Source organism: Periplaneta americana, chromosome 12 (genome assembly GCF_040183065.1).
Source record: "Periplaneta americana isolate PAMFEO1 chromosome 12, P.americana_PAMFEO1_priV1, whole genome shotgun sequence".
In the NCBI taxonomy this organism is placed as follows: Eukaryota; Metazoa; Arthropoda; class Insecta; order Blattodea; family Blattidae; genus Periplaneta; species Periplaneta americana.
Genome location: NC_091128.1, coordinates 148,152,807 through 148,175,967, shown reverse-complemented (window position 1 = coordinate 148,175,967; position 23,161 = coordinate 148,152,807). Strand labels below are relative to the sequence as shown.

Genomic DNA, 23,161 nt, shown 5'->3' with positions numbered 1-23,161 from the left:
CAGCTTTCCAGGCAGTTTCAGATCACTTTAAACGTTGATTTTAATTTGTTTCTTTTAAATTGTTGTTGTTCTCTTCTTTCTTAGACCATTTACTGGTGACAGGAGATGTATTATATAATGTCTGTCATGAAAATTGACTTGTTTGTTTCCTAGATATACTGTTCTTTTTCCCTTGCATATTCTGCTTGTGTTTTAAGCACCACTTTGGAAGTACATAATTCCATTCATTACATAGTCAGATCCTGGTTCGTCCTAAGATTGACTGAACTTCCTCATTCGGAACTTCCACACATCCTGCATACAATTATGATAATCACGGTAATTGTTTCTCTGAATGTCTTATCTTCAGAAATGTGGTGTATCACTTGAAAATTATAATGCTTTAAAGTAACTCCAGTTGATAAAGTGCCTTTAAATGTGATGGAATTCTTTTTGATTTTCTGTATCTGATTTTGATATTGAAAGTCAGTTTTGATTATGCAATTTAATATTTTCCATGTGCCTTTTGCTATTACAGTGTTTTTCAAAGAATCGCTTTCTGTCTGTCCTTATATATATATATATATATATATATATATATATATATATTTTTTGTAAAATGCAGTGTCTTTTCTTTTACTAAGAAAATATTCCTTTCCGAACTTCTCTATAAGTTCGTTCTGCAGGGAACGCTTGGTGCTCTTAATTTTCGACATGTTCCTCAGTACTGTGAATTATAAAACAGCGAAATTAACACTAACACAAATATGGATACACCAATCATTCCGGTGTCATAACAGCTGTCTCCATCTTCTGGAAACCAACTGCCACTCCTCTCTGTTCATCCACTGGCCTGGCTCTAATCCTCGAGTATCCATAGCTGCTAGTACACCCTCCATCCAAGTCTTCTTCAGTCGTCCCTTTTTTTTTTTTCATGGTGGGATCCATTCCATAATTACTTTTATGCTCGACCATGCCTAAATGTAGTAATTATACACCTGGTAGCAGCCCTTTAATGGACTCATTAAAGTACACCTATTCATTAAAGTTCAGGTGTTCCACCAATCAGAAAATACCATTGTAGCAATATGAAAGCGCAAGTATAGATTATTCTCGGATATGCAATCAAAAGACAACTAGTTCTGTTACTATAATAATTAACGTTAATTGTAAATAATATCAAATAAATTCAATTTGTCATCTCGTTTTTCAATGTCTAATTCAATTTCAAGGTTATATCAAGATTAATGTTTATTTTACTCTCTAGATTATATCAAGGTCAATGTCGACATTTGTTTGTCGGAAAAAATCAGTACTTTTGCGTCTGTGCACATCTCACAATTTACGAGGTATTGCACAAGGTCAGTTCCGCTCCTCAGTCAGATAAGAATAACATGAATAATTATGAATAATTTCAAGTTAGAAATATGGTCGCTTGCACTCGTTTCATAAACATACTCGCGTCTTAATTACTACCATTATAGGCTCGTTGCATAATGTACTATTGTTAATCGTTGTTCTGGCATTCTTCTGATATGGCCATACCATTGTAACCTTTTCCTTTCTATTATATCTATAATGTCTGGCTCATCTTGCACTTCCATAATTTCTTTTATTCTTCTATTTTTCCATTTTAGATTTCCCAGCTGATCTTAGAACATCCAATTCTGTACTTAAAATCCTTTTTGTTTCCCTAGTTGGAATTTGCCAAACTTCAGCTCCATATGTTAGGATACTTTAGACTATCGTTTGATATATTTGTAATTTTCTATTTTTTGTAATATTTTTGCTCCACCAAATAGAATTTAGAGCATTTATTGCTTGTTTTGTTTGTGTAATTCTGTTTTTAATTTCCACTCTATTATCTCCTGTATGGTCTATCTTTGTGCCTAAATAAGTGCATTCAATAGATGGTTCTAATTATTCTCCATTATTAAACTTTAAATTTTCATTTTCTTCTCCTATACATAAATATTATAAGTAATTAAATAAATAAATGAAATAAGATAAAATATTCGCGTAGGCTTCTGCAGCTGGTGTACATGGTGTGTGGATAAGCTTCAGGGCTTCTGCCGCGTTGTCATGGTGTTATTGGCTGACGTTTCGATCGCAACACAGAGGTCGAAACGTCAGCCAATAACACCAAGACAACGTGGTAGAAGCCCTGAAGCTTATCCACACACCAAGATAAAATATACTTGTTTGCTCACAGGATCTCAAATATGTATGGCGATCACATGATCGACACGCAGCAATAAGAAAGACAGTAATGCACTTTGTTGTTACGAAACCAACTGTATTCTCGTAGTGCCACCCATTCTCATGGGTCATGGCGTCATTTATACTCCATGCATTTCAAACTTCAGTCTGGTGACTTGATGACCCTAGACCGAAGTCTGATTTTCAGGCACTACATCTCACTTGATGATATGTGTCAGAGGAAGAACAATTGTTTGTATACATCTGAAGTCTGATCAGTGTAATATGTAGCTAGTCAGCGTTGTATGCAATGGAGGGGGAAAGGAACTGGCCACCCTACCTTATTCTCTCCTGGCTTAGTTGTCTCATAAGTGGTGCCTGACTGGTATCACTTGTGAGGTTCAGACCTGTCTTCGGACATTTGACTGAACAACAACAAAACATATGGAACGATGAAAATTGAAGTGAGACAAGTGGCTAACAGGCTTGGAGCTCACTTCCTTTCAATCCCAATTTCCCTTGCAAGGATGCGTTTTTGCATGCATTTTAGATGTTTTCCCTCCCATTTCCCCCATTCATTCAAAAGAGAGAGAGAGAATCGTGCTATCACTCTTAAGGCCAGCTCTCACTTAGCGGAATCGAACCGAACCAAATTAAAACGAAAAGTCTGCTGCCGCTCACATCTAGTGGAATCGAACCGAACAGTACTTTTGTATTTTGTGTTTTGTCATACAAAAAAAGGATAATTCTGCACAATATTTATTAATTTTTCTTCGTTCATATTAAATTGTGATTTTTGTAGATGTGCTATTTCAGCAATAACTTTCAATAGTAAACAAATTAAGCCGCCAAGAATGGATGTGGTTCATTTGTTTTTTTCACGAAGGCTTACGAGAACTTACGATCATATCCGAAACAAGAAATTCTGTTCTGGCAGTGGAATAAATATTATAGCTCATGAATTCTATTCTGTTCGATTCAATTCGACATGCCGCTTTCTGCTATCTTCCATGTAAGTACATTGTGAAGAGAAATTCTGTTCGATTCGATTCCGCTATGTGGGAGTGGGCTTTAAGCATTTTACAGTATGTTTCTCTTCTATATTCGAGTTATAGCAGATTGTTTTTATTATCGACAATTTTGGGTAATAGAGGCTACTAAGAGGCATATGACTCGGTTAAGAGAGAAGTTTTATGTGATATTCTTATTGAATTTGGTATTCCCAAGAAACTAGTTCGATTAATTAAAATGTGTCTCGGTGAAACATACAGCAGAGTCCGTATAGGTCAGTTTCTCTCAGATGCGTTTCCAATTCACTGTGGGCTGAAGCAAGGAGATGCACTATCACCTTTACTTTTTAACTTTGCTGTAGAGTATGCCATTAGAAAAGTCCAGGATAACAGAAAGGGTTTGGAATTGAATGGGTTACATCAGCTGCTTGTCTATGCGGATGACGTGAATATGTTAGGAGAAAATCCACAAACGATTAGGGAAAACACGGGAATTTTACTGGAAGCAAGTAAAGAGATAGGTTTGGAAGTAAATCCCGAAAAGACAAAGTATATGATTATGTCTCGTGACCAGAATATTGTACGAAATGGAAATATAAAAATTGGAAATTTATCTTTTGAAGAGGTGGCTAAGTTCAAATATCTGGGAGCAACAGTAACAAATATAAATGATACTCGGGAGGAAATTAAGCACAGAATAAATATGGGAAATGCCTGTTATTATTCGGTTGAGAAACTTTTATCATCCAGTCTGCTGTCGAAAAATCTGAAAGTTAGAATTTATAAAACAGTTATATTACCGGTTATTCTGTATGGTTGTGAAACTTGGACTCTCACTTTGAGAGAGGAACATAGGTTAAGGGCATTTGAGAATAAGGTGCTTAGGAAAATATTTGGTGCTAAGAGGGATGAAGTTACAGGAGAATGGAGAAAGTTACACAACACAGAACTGCACGCATTGTATTCTTCACCTGGCATAATTAGGAACATTAAATCCAGACGTTTGAGATGGGCAGGGCATGTAGCACATATGGGTGAATCCAGAAATGCATATAGAGTGTTAGTTGGGAGGCCGGAGGGAAAAAGACCTTTAGGGAGGCCGAGACGTAGATGGGAAGATAATATTAAAATGGATCTGAGGGAGGTGGGATATGATGATAGAGAATGGATTAATTTTGCTCAGGATAGGGACCGATGGCGGGCTTATGTGAGGGCGGCAATGAACCTCCGGGTTCCTTAAACGCCAGTAAGTAAGAGGCTACTAAGATGTATTTATTATCGACAATTTTGGGTAACAGAGACTACTAAGAAAGGCACTGGTTGATAGCAATAGAAGAAACCAAATTCTTAGAGAAAATATGCTCTAGTTAGATTGTTAGAATAGGGCCAACCATATACAGTCGTTTATGTATTATTCTGATAAAAATTTACTACCAAGATAAAGAATTCTGTAAGCATGACACCTTTAGAAAATTAATTATTTTTTTTTTGTCGTGCTGAGAGTGCCGTGAACTTGCTTACTTGTTCCTACAGGATGTCCTTTTGCTTTATCGGCTCTGTGTGATAACACTGGAAACTGGTTTAATTTATCTGCCAATTAGTGAGTTGGCCACTGTGGGAATGTAGGACAGAATTCCCCTGTCTGATAGTGCTCACGTCAGAGGACATTGTTAAAAAAAATACAGTTTGCGCTCTGCAGTGGTTCAAATGATAGAATTTCCGGCTACTAATTTAGCAGACCTTGGTTTAGTTCCCAGTAGGGGTTTGGAGACTTTTCTGGATTTGTAAATATCAAATATTGGTTCACAATTGTTATCAGTGCGAACTACACTTGTGTGTAGGAGGTAGCAGGAATTTGCAGATTACAAGTATGTCTAACATACTTGACTGACTGTTCTCTGGAGCTGCACTCCTCATGTCTGATTCAGCATCTGAGATTTTGATCAGTTTTAGTAATAAATATTAATAAGTAAAAAATTTGGCTATAAATTGAGTAGCCTTAGGATTGATTCCATGATCAGGAAGTCTGATTACTTATGAATATCTTCTTCATCATCATCATCATCATCATCATCATGTCCACACCTGTGGAGTAACTGTCAGTGCGTCTGGCCGCGAAACCAGGTGGCCCGGGTTCAAATCCCAGTCGGGGAAAGTTACCTGGTTGAGGTTTTTTCCGGGGTTTTCCCTCAACCCAAAAAGAGCAAATGCTGGGTAACTTTCGGAGCTGGACCCCAGACTCATTTCACCGGTATTATCACCTTCATTTCATTCAGACGCTAAATAACCTAGATGTTGATACAGCATTGTAAAATAACCCAATAAAATAAAAAAAATCATCATCATCATCATGCAGTTAGACCACTTGTTGTTCCTTGTCTTCTTTAAGCTATTGGTTTGTATATACAGGATGGACATAACATTAAAATCTGAATTTATATCCTATTTATGAGAACATTTTATTGGTGAAATTGCTTACAACTCCACAAAAAGTCACTTGTGTTGAATTTGTTTGGAACCAAGGCAATGGTTGATCCATTTAACGAATCTGGCTAAATACAGAATGGGTGAAAGTCACTTCTAAATGAGGGCGAAAGCAGTGGTGGATTAATCAAAAGAAACGAACCATAGACTCTTTCCTTTGCTAATGACGTAGCAACTCCAAGGAACGACCACTCTTATAAATTGAGGGAAAGAAGACAGAGGACGGACACTGGAAAGTTTTCTTTTCTCAATTGTACTATCAGGGACTGGAATGCTTTACCTGCAGACTTACTAAAGGCTTTACCAACAACCAAAAATATATTTAAAAATAGGCTTAAGGACTTTACTAATAGACGATAATTATACACAGTATTTAAAGGGTGTAATTGATATTTTGTTATTGAAGTGTTGTATCAGTGAAGAATTATGTTGTGTCAGTGAAGTGTGTTGTGTCAGTGAAGTGCGTTGAGTAAGTGAAACGTGTTCCTGTCAGTGAAGCTTTATAGTTTATAGTGGCAGTGCAAAGTATTTGAACAGTGAAATGTTTTTGAAGTGTTAGTGAAATCAGGATAGAATCAGTGAAATGTCTCGTAGTTCCAGTGCGTGAGTGAGTTGACAGCGAAATGAGTGTAATGTTGAAAGGTACTTATGCAGATATGAACATATCATGCTCGTGGGTTTTAGTTCGAATATAGGTTTAAGGTACAAATTAGATTTACTTTAAATGTTATTTTAACCGATCGTGCTTCATTTAATTTAGGATGTTCCCTGTTGTTATTATTATTATTATTATTATTATTATTATTATTATTATTATTATTATTAATTATTGTTAGTATTAATTATTAGTATTATTAATTGTGTTTATTATTGTCTTTATTGAGTGTAATTAGTTACCACTGCCACCGGGTATATACCCATTGCAGTGTGAATAAATACATACATACATAAGATACTTTTCGCAGGTATGTAAAAATAAGTAAATAAATAAATAAAATAAATAAATAAAAACTAGCAATGAAAAAAGTCAAGATGTAAGAACTGTTCTAGTTATTTATTAAAAAATAAAACTTTGTTAAACATTGAGATCAAAAGAATGTTAATGGACTTAAAAGCAAAATTATAACAGTGATTCTACTTATTATTACAAAATTGAAAGACTTTGAAAAGGTTTTGAATTTGTATAGGAGAAATTAATTGGTTAAGAAAGGAAGAGGTTTACTTTACTCTTTTGATAAGTATTATTGATCTATTAAAATGCATTCATATTTAATGTATTATTGATCTATTAAAATCCATTCATATTTAATGTTAATTCGACGTGTAGACAAATTCTTGTATTTACAGTACTTTCTTGGAACAATCTGGACGAGTAGGTACTGGTATATACAGAATAGTTCACAAAGTATAACTCTCACTTTAGGATTCTGTTCATATAGGTAATTTTGAATAATCGAACATAATGTAATTACCAATATTATTAAAACTACATAGAAATATTATTAAAAACTACTGCACTAAATAGGAAACAAGTATACCTTACTTCGAAAGCGAGTTTCAGATATTCCTTTTTCCACTTAAAGGCACTTGGCAGGCAGCATGGATGTGAATTGGACTCTTAGCATTTCATAGTTTGGCAAGGCTGATAAGCTTAGCAATATAGACAAGTAGGCCTAATATGTTCTCTTGTTTGTACTTTCGTCTGGTACACAAGGCAAGCTGCTACTGCACAAGAAAGCTGAGGTTAATAATACATACAGACGTGGACAAATTATTAACAAAATGGACGATTTTTATGATAATTCTGTTTACAAAATTTGACTTTTCAATTTAGACTACATTTGACAATTTTGGATATTTCCATCATTACAGTAGACAGAAATATGCAAAAATGTCAACTGTAGTTTAAATTGAAGAGTCAAGTTTTGTAAAAATATATAATAAAAGTCTTCAATTTTGCTAATAATTGGTAAATTAGCAAAATTGTCAAATGCATTGAAGAGTCAAATTTTGTAAAAATATAAAACAAAAATCTTCAGTTTTGCTAATAATTTCGGAATATCCAAAATGTCAACTGTAGTACAAATTGAAGAATCGAATTTTGTAAAAATATACAACAAAAACCTTCAGTTTTGCTAATAATTTGTAAATATGCAAAAATATCAACTGTAGTCCAAATTGAGGAGTTAAATTTTGAAAAATATACAATACAAATCTTCAATTTTCCTAATAATTTGGAAATACACAAAAATGTCAACTGTAGTCTAAATTGAAGAATCATATTTTGTAAAAATATATAATAAAAATCTTAAATTTTGCTAATAATTTGTCCACGTCTGTACACCGCCTGATCTCTAAAGGATTGCTTAATGCTGATGTTAGACATACCCATCAACTGCTGATGTCACCAGACCTGACTTATTCTACCCCTCTCACCATTCTTCATGTCAGTCACAGAGGAGCCCCACTCTCCTTAGTGTTTTTTTTATTTGGAGGGAAACGATAATTTTTTTTTGTCCAGGATCATAAGGACCCCAAAATACGGCCCTTTTATCATTATTGTTCCCACACTACAGCCCATTCCTGTATGCAGTGTACTCGTACTTTACAATTTTGCCTGATGTTATTTCCTGCTCTAATTTTTGTCTAGTTTTTCTTCCTATTTTTCTTCATTCATTAATTTTATTGTTCTCGTTGATTTGGGAAATTATGTGAAGTGCTGGTTTCTGAAATAGTGTAATGGAAGTAGATGAGCAATTTTACAGCAACAAGTTGTCATTTCAGATGCTGAAGATGGCGTGACTGCGCTGGAGCCATGACAAAGCGCTTTGAGTTCAACTGGCACATTCCTGTGCCTGAACCGCTGCTCAAAGGCTGCTACTTTGAGCGCTGGACTGAGGAGAAGGAAAACACCGAATATGAGACCAAGTGCCTCTTCAAAGTTGATGAGTATGGCTTCTTCATCTATTGGAAGAGTGAGAATCGGGTGAGTTGGTAGAGTCATAATTTTGTAGATTGTGCGTCCACATTACATTGCTGCGTACGGTAGGCTAACTTATAATTGGTTGTACACACAATTAGTGCCACCTATACACTGTTCACCGACACCTAATTGTAAATTTATACACCTATCTTACATGGAGTGTGTTATATTAGTAATGACTAAGGAACGGATTTCTAGGGGCTAGAAAAGAGAGATTTAGGACTTCATGAAGTCCAATTTAGGACTTTCAGGAGTTCATATAAAATTAGCATTTAATACAGACGTGGACAAATTAATTAGCAAAATTTACGATTTTTGTGACATATTTTTAGTATTAGTATTTAGTATTTATTTATTTAACCTGGTAGAGATAAGGCCGTCAGGCCTTCTCTGCCCCTCTACCAGGGGATTACAACTATAATATGAACAATAAAATTACAATTAATATTACATTTACATTTACAATAAAAATTAAAGTACGACAAGATTACCTGATTAATGAAAGCTAGACATTTTATCATAGAAGTTAAGAACAAAATTCTATAGTGATGAAATTACCGGATATTGAAATATTTTGTGATAGATTAAGAGAACTATTTACAAGAAACCATGTCTGAACGAGTCTCAATTACTGACCAAGTGCCTAGTAAGTTTGCGTTTGATTCAATTTTTACAAAATTTGACTTTTAAATTTAGACTACTGTTGACATTTTTATGATATAGTACTCAGAAATATGTAAAAATGTCAACTGTAGTCTAAATTGAAAAGTCAAATTTTGTAAAATTATACTATAAGAAACCTCAATTTTGCTAATAATTTGTCCACGTCTGTAATTTTAATTTTAGATGGAATTTATGTACAAAGAACTGGTGCTCACAATGAGTTCTACCCTAGATCATATATGTAACAGATAACTCCTTGTTACGTTAAAATCGGCAGCACTTTGAAGAGAACAACCGCCAGGATCGCCATCCGTCCGTCGTAAACGAACACGAGATGGCAACACAGTCGCTAATGCAATTCAAATAGGTATTATGACGTGACTCCTTATGTAACAACTAGATGGCAGCGTAGTAAACCTGACAAAAGTTGTTAACCTCAAAGCCTATAACCCCGACATATCTGTTACATATATGAGCTAGGGTTCTACTGAACTGAAGACTAAAATTCTATCAGTTAGAGAGACTGAGTGCTGACTGGTTAGTTTCATTTCACATAATGGGAGTGCATAAACGCGAAAACTAATTTGTAAGCATTCGCTTAACTTGAACAAGCTACCATCTCTTTTATGCTAGAATGGACTTTTCAAACGAACTATGGCTTCAAGTAATTAGGTAATATATTTTTCAGAGAATATAAATCAATAAAAAAAAAAACAAAAATTGAAATTAAATATCTTGAGCAGCTGGCTACGGAATGGAAGGTCCGGGGTTCGATCCCAGGTGGTGACAGGATTTTTTCTCGTTGCCAAACTTTCAGAACGGCTCCGAGGTTCACTCAGCCTCCTATAAAATTGAGTACCGGGTCCTTCCCGGGGGTAAAAGGTGGTCAGAGCGTGGTGCCCACCACACCACCTCATTCTAGTGCCGAGGTCATGGAAAGCATGGGCTCTACCTCCATGCCCCCCAAGTGCCTTCATGGCATGTTACGGGGATACCTTTACCTTTTAGTAGGCCTGTAGTTGAGGAAGGTTAAAAAATATTTAACTCTTAGATATAAGCTTTTATGAGATAAGCCGTACCTGTGCGCTTTGCTGCACCTGTTAGAAATAAATATAAAGTAATTACATAATTAAAATAGGACGTTTGATGCAGGGAACATTCGTGTTTGATAGGAGGATAAATCGTTTAATATGTTACTTAATTTAAATTGTATTAAATAATTAAAATGCTGTCATTTTGGTCCAGAGAGCAATCATTTGGTGCAATGATAATTCCTTTAACATGTTTCTTAATTGTTATTACAGTAGAACCCCGATTATCCGTCACCCTATTAACCGATTGGTGGATTTTCCGACTGTTTATTTCCTCGCTCTTTTTTTTTTCTTATATGAAGTATTGTTTTGTACATCATATTAGTAGATTCTACATATGTTTTTGCTAGAGGATGTTTATTACAAGTCTTTATAGTTGCACAGCATTGTCTACTATTCGAATTGCTATTCTATAATATAAATTGTATATAAAATGTCTTCCACGGAAGTCAACAGAAAATGTGTTGTGCTTGCTTGCTTGCTTACTTACTTACGGCTTTTAAGGAACCCGGCGGTTCATTGCTGCCCTCACATTAGCCCGCCATCGGTCCCTATCCTGAGCAAGATTAATTCAGTTCTTACCATCATATCCCATCTCCCTCAAATCCATTTTAATATTATCCTAAATATCGAAAAAAAAAGAAAATGGAAATAATTGAATGGTTTGAAAAAGAGAAACTGTAGCTCATCTCACATCAGAATACGAGATTGGAGCTACAACTGCGCGATTTAATAAAAAAAATAATAATTTGTAAAAAAAAGTATGTAAATCTACAACATGAGACTTCCCTTATTCCTATCTTTCCTGAGACAGTTATTACAAAGGACTTCTTTGCCACTTAAAAACCCGTTGTTGACAACCAGACTTAAATTAGTGAACTTCTGATCCACTGCCTAGCGAGTTAAATACAAGACCATGGAGGAAATTACAAAATCTTTCAAGGTACGGATTATCCGATTTTTTCGATCAACCGTTCAGTTCACCCCCTTCATTACCGCGGATAATAGAGGTTCTACTGTACATGCAACCATAGTTTAATGAAGATTGACATATCATTTAGTTTTAATGTGTATATTTTATATTACTTGCTATATGTTTCAGAAGTTACTGTAATAACATTGTAGAATTATGTGCATCTAGAGAAACTACACTTTCCAATGGTGAAATAATAATTAAACAATTAATTAGCTTCCGATATTACTTCATACAAACACAGAAATATTCTCTTAGGCTATGTTTAATAGCTTTCGATTGTTGTTGTCCAAGGCCCCCTATAGACGAAGTCATTTGTTTTCATTTCAGTACAGCACCTTAGATGGCGTTGTTATTGTAATTTTAAAACTCATTTGTCTCATTAAATATCAGTCCTATCAAAATTTTGTATAGAATAAAACTTATCGGAAATTATTTTTAAAGAAACTTTTGTTATGTAATAGTTTTCATGAAAATCAATAATAAGCGAGATATTTCGATTTATTTAATTCAGGCCCCCTTATAACCCCCCTTTTAAATAAAGTATTTTGAATGCCATATAGCCTAAAATCTAAGTTACAACGAACTTAATTTATATTCCAATTTTCATATAAATCGGTTCAGCCATTATCACGTGAAAAGGTAACAAACATCCAGACAGACAGACAGACAGACAGACAGACATACAAACAAAAATTTCAAAAAAGCAATTTTCGGTTTCAGGATGGTTAATTATACATGTTAACACCAATTATTTTTGGAAAATCTAAAATTACCAGAAAAATTTTGGCTACAGATTTATTATTAGTATAGATTATTTATTCATATTGCTAAGCAGACACTTTTCAGCTGTTGGTTACATCACTCATCCAGCTGCACATTTTCTGTTCAATGCAGCATGCTGGGGCTGTATACACGTCGATCTTTTCCCTAATTTTTTAAATATAATACATTTATATTGCTTCTGAGCATTTGACTGAGGAAATCATGAGGTTCTTGTTAATTTTTAAGCATGCAGAAGATAACTTTTATAGCTTGTTCTGTAAAGTTAGTCTTCATGTACACTAAGATTAAAACTGTTCCAGATAGACAGTTGAGTGATTAAACACAGAAAGCATGACCTCATTGCCAAGGTTACAATTCTAGTCATCCATTTACAACCACTTCTTTTGCTGTAGTGACTGCTTTTCTTTGAAAGTAAATAACTGATGCTTCTATTTACAGTTTCTGACAGATTTTTCCGTTCACATTAGGGCCATTTTATTTCCTGTGCAAAACAACGACCCACTAGTTTATATCAATGTTTCTTACTCAGTTACTGTCATCCATGAAATGCCAGCAGCTTTAATTGTACAATAAGCAGAACTTTACAATATTTATGTAGAAGTATAGTTCCTATGCTGTTAAAGAGAATTCTTGAAGAATTGAGAGTTAAGTCATTGGAATGTAATCTTGCAGGAAGGAGATGTCATCGAGCTGTGTCAAGTGAGTGACATCAGAGCAGGAGGTCTTCCCAAGGTGAGTTGACTTGCTTATCACCAGTGTTGTCAATTCTAGTTACCAAAACAGCCAATTTCTAGGTAATATTGCAGCAAACCATAAGATACCGAGGGGATCACTGAAATAATAACTTGCCAATAAATTTCATTGTTAAGGGGACACTCAACTTAAAAATTGGAGAAAAGGTGTCATAAAAATGAAAAATTAAATTTCTACACTAATTTACGTGACAGAACTAAATCAATACGCAGAATTCTTCCCCTATTCATTGAGAAGTCACAGTCAAATGCACAAAGCCAAAAAATAAAAAATGATAATTAAAAGTGATATTTCAATTAATGATTGATTAAAAATTGAAATATTTTTTATTTTGAAAAGTATTGGATCTAATGAGCTGAGATTTTGCATGTTACTTTCCATGTGTATGTTAAACTTTTTCTCCAAATTTGAAAAAGATTGGTCAAATAGGAAAAAAGTTCCAAAATATAGTTGAGTGTATCCTTAAGCCATTTCCTGTGTTAATTTGATGTTTCTAAACCTTATAGCCACTTTAGAACTGTATGCTGAATTCTTCAGAACCAACTGCCGTGCTTGATTTTTTCTATATTTTCTTGCTGACCTGAAAAATCTATTTCCGTTGTGAATACAGAGTGTTCGAAAAGTATGGAATATTACACACTTCTTAAATTTTAATTTTATAAAAAAAATGTTTTATACAAAAGCTATTGGAGATAAGGCATATAATATGATACCAGTATTTGAAAAAAGTTATTCAGGCAGGTGGGGTGTGATAGTAAATTTTATTTTTTTAAATAGCACCCTATATTAACATTTACATATTCCGAATCTCCATTAAATGTTACGTATCAGTGTGTAGAAATTTTATCCATTCACCCATTTCATGTCTTTTAACTATTTATTAAACTTGTTTCGTGGACTTCAAACTTGGACAAATAAGTATGTAAAATCATATTGAGAAGGCCATAAAGCTAAACAAAACACTATTACTAACCAAACTTTACAACAGATTCTCAAAATGAGAACCATTCACAGCCAAACAATGTCCCAATCTATCACGGGAACAGTCCATTGTCTTTCTCACAGGTACATGACTGATGTGTTTCATCTCATATCTACAATGGACTGTTTCTGTGATAGACTGGGACATTGTTTGGCTGTGAATGGCTCTCATTTTTAACATCTTTTGTAAAGTTTGGTTAGTAATAGTGTTTTGTTTAAAAGACATGAAACAGGTGAATGGGTAAAATTTCTATACATTGATACTTAACATTTAATGGAGATTTGGAATATGTTGTTGTTGTTTTCTAATGCTAGGCGTTTGACAATAAAGTCATTTGACCTCTTGCACTCCAATATTTTTCAAAGATATTATCATGGTCAGCCACTGAAGCACAGATTTTGAGGTGATTTGGAATATGTAAATTTTAATATAGAAGAGGGATGAAGTTACAGGAGAATGGAGAAAGTTACACAACGCAGAGCTGCACGCATTGTATTCTTCACCTGACATAATTAGGAACATTAAATCCAGACGTTTGAGATGGGCAGGACATGTAGCACATATGGGCGAATCCAGAAATGCATATAGAGTGTTAGTTGGGAGGCCGGAGGGAAAAAGACCTTTGGGGAGGCCGAGACGTAGGTGGGAAAATAATATTAAAATGGATTTGAGGGAGGTGGGATATGATGGTAGAGACTGGATTAATCTTGCTCAGGATAGGGACCAATGGCGGGCTTATGTGAGGGCGGCAATGAACCTCCGGGTTCCTTAAAAGCCAATAAGTAAGTAAGTAAGGTGTCCTGTATGCCTGAGTGTCTAACATTTTTCGAACACTGGTATCATATTATATGATTTATCTCCAATAGCTTTTGTATAAAACTTTTTTTAAAATTAAAATGTAAGAAGTTATGGATAATATTCCATACTTTTTTAACATTCTGTACATATAATATTGGCTTTTTTTGTGTGTTGACGTTTCATGTTTCTGCATCATATAATAAACTCTTCAGGCATAAAGCCTGGTTAATCATGTAAAATGTTCAAACTCTGCAACATAATAATAACTAGACTGCGGAACTTCATGCAATTGCACGTTTTTATTGATCTAGCATATTGAATAGTAAAAGTGGATCTTTGCCAGTCATGGTTTTTACATTCAAATGAAGCAAATTTTATTTTGCATAAATGCGTATTTCGAGGGTTTTCCATTTTAAATGTATATATAATTTAATTTTTCACATTTAAATGCATATATTAACATCTTTCCTTGTTTAGTCCGACGTATTATTTAATTAAAAAATTTATTTCTGACAAAAATAAAAATAATTTCCAAGAAATATAAAAATTTTGTGAGAAAATGAAACCAATAATTAATTAATTTTATTACTGTCGAGGACATGAAATTGCATCAATGACAGTGGATACTTCTCCTTAGTGTATAAGTTAGTTTTCATTTTAACATGAGGCTAGCTGCTGTTCTGTGTACATACTAACCGTGTAAGTGCAATTTTTTAGGAGCCAGGGCAAAAATACATGTCGCTGAAATGTCATTCAGATTTTTACCACCTTTTACTTCGATTTCGTAGAACAAAATAGAATGTGTTTAGTCACCTGCGACAGTAAAGTCATATATTGTTGCAATCATGAAATTGTTGCGAAGATAATGCTGCTAGTGCGCTCTGATTTCATAGAAACAAAACTGAATGTATTTGAACACCTGCAACAGTGAAGTCTGGTAGAGTGTAAATTTTCATTTCAAAAAGTTTTACTGCACAATCAAACGAATAACCAGTATATGATCAATCTGCTTATGAGTTCAACCACCAACATGCCGAAAGAAAAAAGTAGCAGAAAATATTTATTGGAGAATAGTTTTCTGAAAACAAATGTTTTTCTACTGATGGGAAAATCGTCTTCTGTTCAATATAGCTTCTTAACACTTGCTACTTTAAATTATTTTCATTTTTATCATATTATTAAACCTCTGAAGTATATTTTTTACTGTATGTATTTCATTTTTTAGCACATATTTCAACAGTTTTTATAGCATAGTTGCAAGCATACTTTCAGCTTTTTAATGCATAAAGCTCCGTGGTCTGTTAATTACTCTATATTTTATGGAATAGGTCTCAGAAATGATGCCTAATTTCAAATCACTCTTTGGATCATGGAATGGCTTATGTTGTTACTGGTGTTGCTAGTAGCAATTGTCGGTTTGTTGCAGAATGACAAGCTGTGTCAACAACTGATGAAACTGGGTGACAATGTGGAGGAACGCTCTCTCACCATCTGCAGTGGCACTGACTACATCAACATCAACTACCAACATGTTGTGTGTCCAGATATCGAGACAGCCAGGGTGAGTCAAATGAAATGTCGAGATCCCGCGATTTTTAACCTCGACATCATATTCCTGTCACCTTTGGTCCCAGCAAAGGATCCTGGAATATATTTGGTAGTAAACTATGAGAGTCTGAAGTTCTGGAAGTTACTGCAAAAAAATTCCACTTCTCTTCCTGGGGTCGAACCCTGTATTTTCTAGTTTCTAGCTATAAGCTTTACTGACTGAGCTCTCTCGGTTGTATTGAAGTATTATTTTAAATTCAGTTAAGGTTAAAGTAAATTTATGATTATTAACATTATTTTGCATTAATATTTTTTTTTTTGTTGAATAACTTAGACACATCTCACATAAGTTTGTTCTTGATGTAAAGAAATTAGTGGAGAATTTGACCTAAGATTTTCGTAGCGTTCAATGTGATGCGAAATTTCTGAGGTTTTTGCATTATGCTATAAATGTAGAAATGTCCAACATTTCAGAGATACAGAGAAGAAAGGAAGAGGGACCCTCTATTTTGGATTTGTTATCAAGAACTATTTTCCTGGTCTGGATTCAACAGATATGTCTCCTTTTACAAAATATTTGTTTTTTTAATTGTATTTTATTATATATACAGAGTAGGCGAAAAGTCCATATATTCCTGTCATCTGTATAGATTTAAAACTATTTGACTTGCTTATTACGGATTCAAAACATCTGCATGTCTCTTTCATGGTCTCTGCACAGATGGATGCATCTTCAGGGCTAGTTGCTCATTTTGCATAGCATTTGTGGTGTGACAGTCTTGAAGACATTGCTCACAGCATTCTTTAACTTGGCATTTGAAATGTAATGCCTTTTGCGGACATTCTGCTGCATAATTCACCAAAGAGAATTGTCTGGCATGATGAGATTTGTTGTTCGTGATGATCATGTCAAAAGTGAAGGAAAGTCTGATTCACCGGCCATTGAAAAAATATGGTACATGCAGTTGACCTGTTACCCCGACCCAAATCATAATGTGAGGTGGATTTTGTTCAATTTCTTGATAGAAATGTGATTCTTCTTGGACAAAAAGGAAAAGTTCAGATCCTTCTACCTTCGACGAATATCACATTTATCAGAGAAAAATAACTTTCCTTTTACTATCTCTCTTTGGGAAATGGCGAAAGCAAGTTGCATGCTTCTTCGCGCCATTTTAAATCCAAATCTGATAGCTTACTATGACACCACAAATGCCAAGGAAAATGAGCAAACTGATCTGAAAATGCACCAGTCTGTGCAAAGATCATGGAGAAGTACATGTGGATGTATGGATCCATAACAGGCATGTCGAATCGTTATAAACCTATATTGATGACAGGGATATACGGACTTTTCGCCCACTCTGTAGAAGTAGATGCATCAGAAGTTTCGGTGATACAGTTGAACTTGGATAGTGTGTTGCCGTAGCTACAATGGCAGTCATTAAGAAGTATGGTTTTTACGTTTTTATCTGTATTAAACAACCATGTCTTATTATTTTTATATCACATTGTAAAGCAAACAAACAACACAAAAACCAAGTGTAAAATGAGCATAAAGAAAGGGTGCTTTCTGTTCTGAAGATGAAGGCTGGTAAACACAACCTTATCGATTATTTTGTTACACTCGAATGAAAATATTTGCTAAATATTTGAATATGTAAAAATATTTTTAAATGTCTTGAAATATGAAGAATATATATATATATATATATATATATATATATATATATATACCTCTCCCCATCTCTCTCCCTCTCTCTCCCTCCCTCTCCCTCCCCTCCCCCTCCCTCTCCCCTCTCTTTGTCTCTCCCTCTCTCCCTCACTCGCTCTCTCTCATTCTCTCCCCTCGCTCTCTCCCCCTCTCTCTCCCTCCCTCGCTGCCTCTCTGTCCCCCCCTCGCTCCCTCTCTGTCCCTCTCTCGCTCCCTCTCAATCTCTCCCTCCCTCCTCTCCCCCCTCTCCATCGCTCCCCGTCTATCTACCCCTCTCTCCTCCCTTCTCCTTCCCATCTCCCTCCCTCTCCCCTCTATCTCTCTCCTTCCCTTGCTCTCTCTCTCCCTCTCCCTCCCCCTCCCTCCCTCTCTCCCTCTCCCTTCCACGCTCTCTCTCTCCCTCCCTCGCTCTCTCTCCTTCCCTCGCTCCCTCCCTCCCTCCCCCTCTCTCTATCTCAGAATCCTGTTCTCCTCTTTGTTTACATCAAGAATGAACTAATGTGAGATGACATAGAAATCAATCAGTGCTTGTATGTTCTGTTCAGACTTCAGTTTTGCTTTTATGTCATGGAGGTAGCAAAACGTAAGTCTCAACAACAGTAACTTTTATACATGTGTCGATTGCTGCTTGTTCCTGGTTGGGCTACAGAAAAAAAAACATTGATTACATCAATGAGACACTGAACTCTAATTTGCCTGTGGTATCATTTGTAGCATTTGATTTTGCATAGAGTGCATTTTGGTGTGCAGTGTTTGTATGCACTGAGAACAAAATTGTTATTTGCAAGTGAACAGGTAACTTATCTCTCCACACACAACTATATAAAGAAAACTTTGTGATGTTTATGTCGAGAATTGAATAAAAAAATATTTATGTAGCACTCGTGGATTTGAAAGAGTGATTTTTGGTTCTGTTCCCTTGCATGCTTGTGGCACTGTCTGGAGCCTGGACCACTAACTCCAGTTATAACAGATATTTTTATGAATGGGTATTGTAGATCAGCAAATGAAAGTAGTTGCACATAATGATTGTTTCTCTGACATAACTATAAATCAAACGCCAGAAAATTAACTTGTTACCAATGTAGAAGCTTGATTATGGAATAACAAGCATAAATGAAAAGTAGCACAATATAGATACAGTTGATATAAACACATTATTCCTTTGTCATTTTCTCAACAATGAATGATTTCTTAATATTTTAACAGTAAGAGAACTTAAATACACTATTGGAACTATTATTTTCACTACAATCCGATTTATAAAAAAAAAAACACAATGTCTTCCATTGAAAAATAACGATTTTGTTGGTGATTTTTTTACATACACTGGAACTTCGATTATTGTCGTCTTTTAACTATCTCTGCTAATCATAGTTTGCTGTTTAATGCCATTAAATTCGATTATTATCGAAAGTTTATTAATCATCGTTTTTGCTGGATCATTTACTGGTACATTTCTCCTGGCTGATTAACATTCGCATAATCTCGAGCATCCAGTCAAATGTCTAAGTGTTAGTGAGTCACATGATTAGGTATGGACCGAGATTTCCTAATTTTCAAATTTAATTCTTGAACAGTTAAATCATTGCTATCAGTGTAGTTCGTCAACTGCAGCTAGAGTGGTGGTTTTGTTTTACGCAAAATAGCTCCAAAGGAAGCTCTACGAGTGTAAAAACACCAAACAGCTTTAGTATTGTTAATTCTTTAGAATTTAAATTGAATATTGTTAGTGATTTTGAAGCAGGTAACCGAATTTTTGACATAACCTGATCACGAAAAATTCTGTGTGTAATGATTAGAACAACCATTGATGAAAAGAATAAATGCAAGAACTTGACAAAATTAGTAGTGCTTGGAACGATTAAAGTTACGAAAGCTCTTGAAAATGAAGGATATATATATTTTTTTCATTATGAATAAGTGAACAACTGGCTAAAAGGGATGGACCTTCCTCATCTTCTGACCAACTTTCTCTCACTTCCTCTACATACATAACATTTTAACACATGCATATTCTGAAATGTTGTAAGTAGATCGTCTACATCTCTTGTTATAAGTAACAGTTTTCAAGAATATATTTATTGGATTTTAGTTTACTACTTGCAGTTACCATAATGGAAATATTTTGTTTGGTTACAAGTTTTTTGTTTCTATGCGTGATGATGGCATTCTTTAGCATTCTGTAGGCCTTGTAATGTGTATTCAAAAGTGTGTCAGCTGTCAGCTTCAATGTCAAAGTCGGTAAACACAGCCTCAGCGAAACACGCAATTCTATTTATTGAATTACGTCATCTAGTTCTTTTTCTGTTTATGTTCAAATTCTGTAAGAATTGATGTAACGAATTTAACCAAACACAGCCTCAGCGAAACACGCAATGCTATTTATTGAATTACGTCATCTAGTTCTGTTTCTGTTTATGTTCAAATTCTGTAAGAATTGATGTAACGAATTTAACCAATTTTTATTGAAATTGAATTAATCTTATTATATTAAGCACATTTTTGTAAACCCTCCCCCCCTCTTATTTATCTTAATTTCGAATCTGTCCGTGAGAACACAACCTTTTTCTTTGAAATTATTGTATGTAGCATATGTGATAGTTATGTATTTCATTTGAAGAGAAATTAGATGAGTAATAGGCATGCTAAAAATGACAAATGAATATTTATTTATTTATTTATTTATTTATTTATTTATTTATTTATTTATTTATTTATTTATTTATTTATTTGTTTGTTTGTTTATTTCTTGATTTATTTATTTATTGATTTATTTACTGATTTATTGATTTATTTATTTATTGATTTATTGATTGATTTATTGATTTATTTATTTATTTATTTATTTATTTACTTACTTACTTTTTTACTTTTTTACCTTTTTACTTATTTACTTACTTACTTATTTATTTATTTATTTATTTATTCATTCATTCATTCATTAGTCATTCATTCATTTAACCTGGTAGAGATAAGGTCATCAGGCCTTCTTCTCCCCTCTACCAGGGGATTACAACTACAATATTAAGAATACAATTATAATTATGATTACAATTAATATTAAATTTACAAATACAATAAAAATCAAAGTACTAAAAGATTAACTGATTAATAAAAGCTAGACAGTTTATTGTAAAAGTTACGAAGAGAGAAACATTTTTTTTTATTCATTAAGTAAAAATTAAACCTACTCTATGCAGTAAGAAAGTGCTTAATAAGTTTGCTTTTGAACGCTACTAGACACGTGACTGTGTTTTTGAACACTTTTGAAAATATTCATTGTGGCATATAGAAGGTATGCATTCCTTCATTTCTTCTGTGCATCTTTCAAAATAGCGACAGTTACAGAAATCCGAAACACACTTCAGGTACACAAATTTTGATATTAAAGAACGGCATTCTGGTTCATTCCCACTGAGAAGTGACAGTATTTGAAGAATCGAGACTGTTACCGTCCTGTCCCTAACGTGAATGCCTTCAACCCTGTGTATGTTGTTTGCTGCAGGCCTGGTTGCAAGGCATCAGGACTATCACGCACAATGTCAAGGCAAACAATGTGTGTCCCATGACGTGCCTCAAGAAGCAGTAAGTGGGTGCATGACTAATGTTAGTTGTGTGTGCGTGTTGCTGTTCTGTTTGTTGCATGGATTGCTGTTGCTAGACATGGCAGGAAGGCTTGCGGAAGATCACGCACAACAACAAGATCACCAACGTGTGCGTGCGCACCAGCCTGATGAAGCAGTAAGTATCTATCCTTGTAACCTTAATTAGAGCAGCTGGACCTTGATTATAAGAACACCTGCGACGTATTTCAATAAAGTAACAAAGACACCAATGCCCTCACCTTTCCTTTGTGACACTTCTGCTATTATGAACTAACAAAGTACGTAATTCCATATCAGAAAATCGAACAGTATTACAATTTTCGTGATCATGTATGTTGTTAGTGTATTTATATTTTAATCGTGAGTTTCGCTGTAAGCATAGTACTGCGAGGTTAGTGCAGAATTGAAATCCACTTTGTTATATGTTAACTATCATGGCTTTAAGATGACCAGATCCTTATTTTTTCTTCTAACGCAGCCAGGGTTGCCTGGATTTCCCAGAATTGTTCTGAATTTTAGTGGTGTGTCCTGTGTCGAGTTACATTTGTCTTGGAATGTCAGAAGAATTGAAGAAATACAATTTTTTGCCCATTTCTATATAATTTTTTTTAAATTACTCGTTCATTTTTTCAAGACCCTGTCCAATCTATGTTTAACGTTGTTGTCAATGCTGCCTTGTGTCTCCTATTGGATTGTATTGAAATAAAAACAATAATGCTGTAGTATGTATTAGATATTGTAACTTTTACTTCAAACAAGAATGTAACTTTTATTCAAAACAACAATAATCACTTTCTATAATTGAATGTAAACACTCCCGTGAACAATGGGATTTCCACTCCACACAGTAACACAGTATTCGTTATTGCACTCCACAAACGACAATGATAATTTACTTGGATTATTGAGAACAACAATGTACCACTAATCTTAACTAATTCACAGAGCACTATTTACAAATCAGAACTGTCAGTTCTCAGTTCACAGTTCGTTTGCCTTGGCTAGTTCTTCTGGCTCAGTCACTCGAGTTCACAGTATCTCGAACCCCAGACCTTCAGAGACAGTCCACTGAACTTCGAACTCAAGTCCCCCAACTGCAGTCCACTGCATTCAAACTCAGGACTTCCGGCTCCCACAGTTACGGACACAACTCAAGTCGAACTCCGGTCTCAAAGCTGGCTTCACTGCTACACAAGACTGCCTTGCTGTCCAAAACTAGCAACGACTGCAACTAACTCATTTGCGTCTCTTATTTATAACTAAACCATTGATTCGAGAAGCTACGATTTCGCGAACAATCTTCAGATACCGAGAGGATGACGCTTCCTGAAACTTCTCTGGATTTCTCCCCTCAGTCGCAGGCACATCACTTCCCCCTCTCTGCCGCGGTCACCGTCTCTCCTCTCCTCTCTATGCCACAGCACATGCCCCAGGAAGCAGATGTGTGCGCAGCTTCATTTGCCGCGCCAAACCACCGCCGACCTTGCCCTCCTTCTGCCAGTCGCGAGATCGTATCCTGGCTGTCACAATATTATACAGTATCCTTTTACTCTCTTTGGAAGTTGATTACATTATTCTAAATCACTATACAAA

At 34.8% G+C, this 23,161-nt stretch overlaps 1 protein-coding gene across 2 annotated transcripts in view; it reads left to right on the top strand.

Annotated features, from left to right (window-relative positions):
* Positions 1 to 23,161, top strand: part of LOC138710977 (1-phosphatidylinositol 4,5-bisphosphate phosphodiesterase-like) — an 85,057-nt gene that overhangs the window by 12,305 nt on the left and 49,591 nt on the right. Inside the window, exons 2-5 of one of the 2 annotated variants that reach the window (XM_069842214.1) lie at positions 8,457 to 8,658; positions 12,841 to 12,900; positions 16,128 to 16,262; positions 21,625 to 21,704. In XM_069842214.1, the coding sequence (XP_069698315.1) occupies positions 8,488 to 8,658; positions 12,841 to 12,900; positions 16,128 to 16,262; positions 21,625 to 21,704 (446 nt within the window). In that variant the 5' untranslated portion in view covers positions 8,457 to 8,487. Of the gene's footprint in view, positions 1 to 8,456; positions 8,659 to 12,840; positions 12,901 to 16,127; positions 16,263 to 21,468; positions 21,549 to 21,624; positions 21,705 to 23,161 lie in introns of both variants that reach the window. The other variant, XM_069842215.1, reaches the window with a different exon arrangement.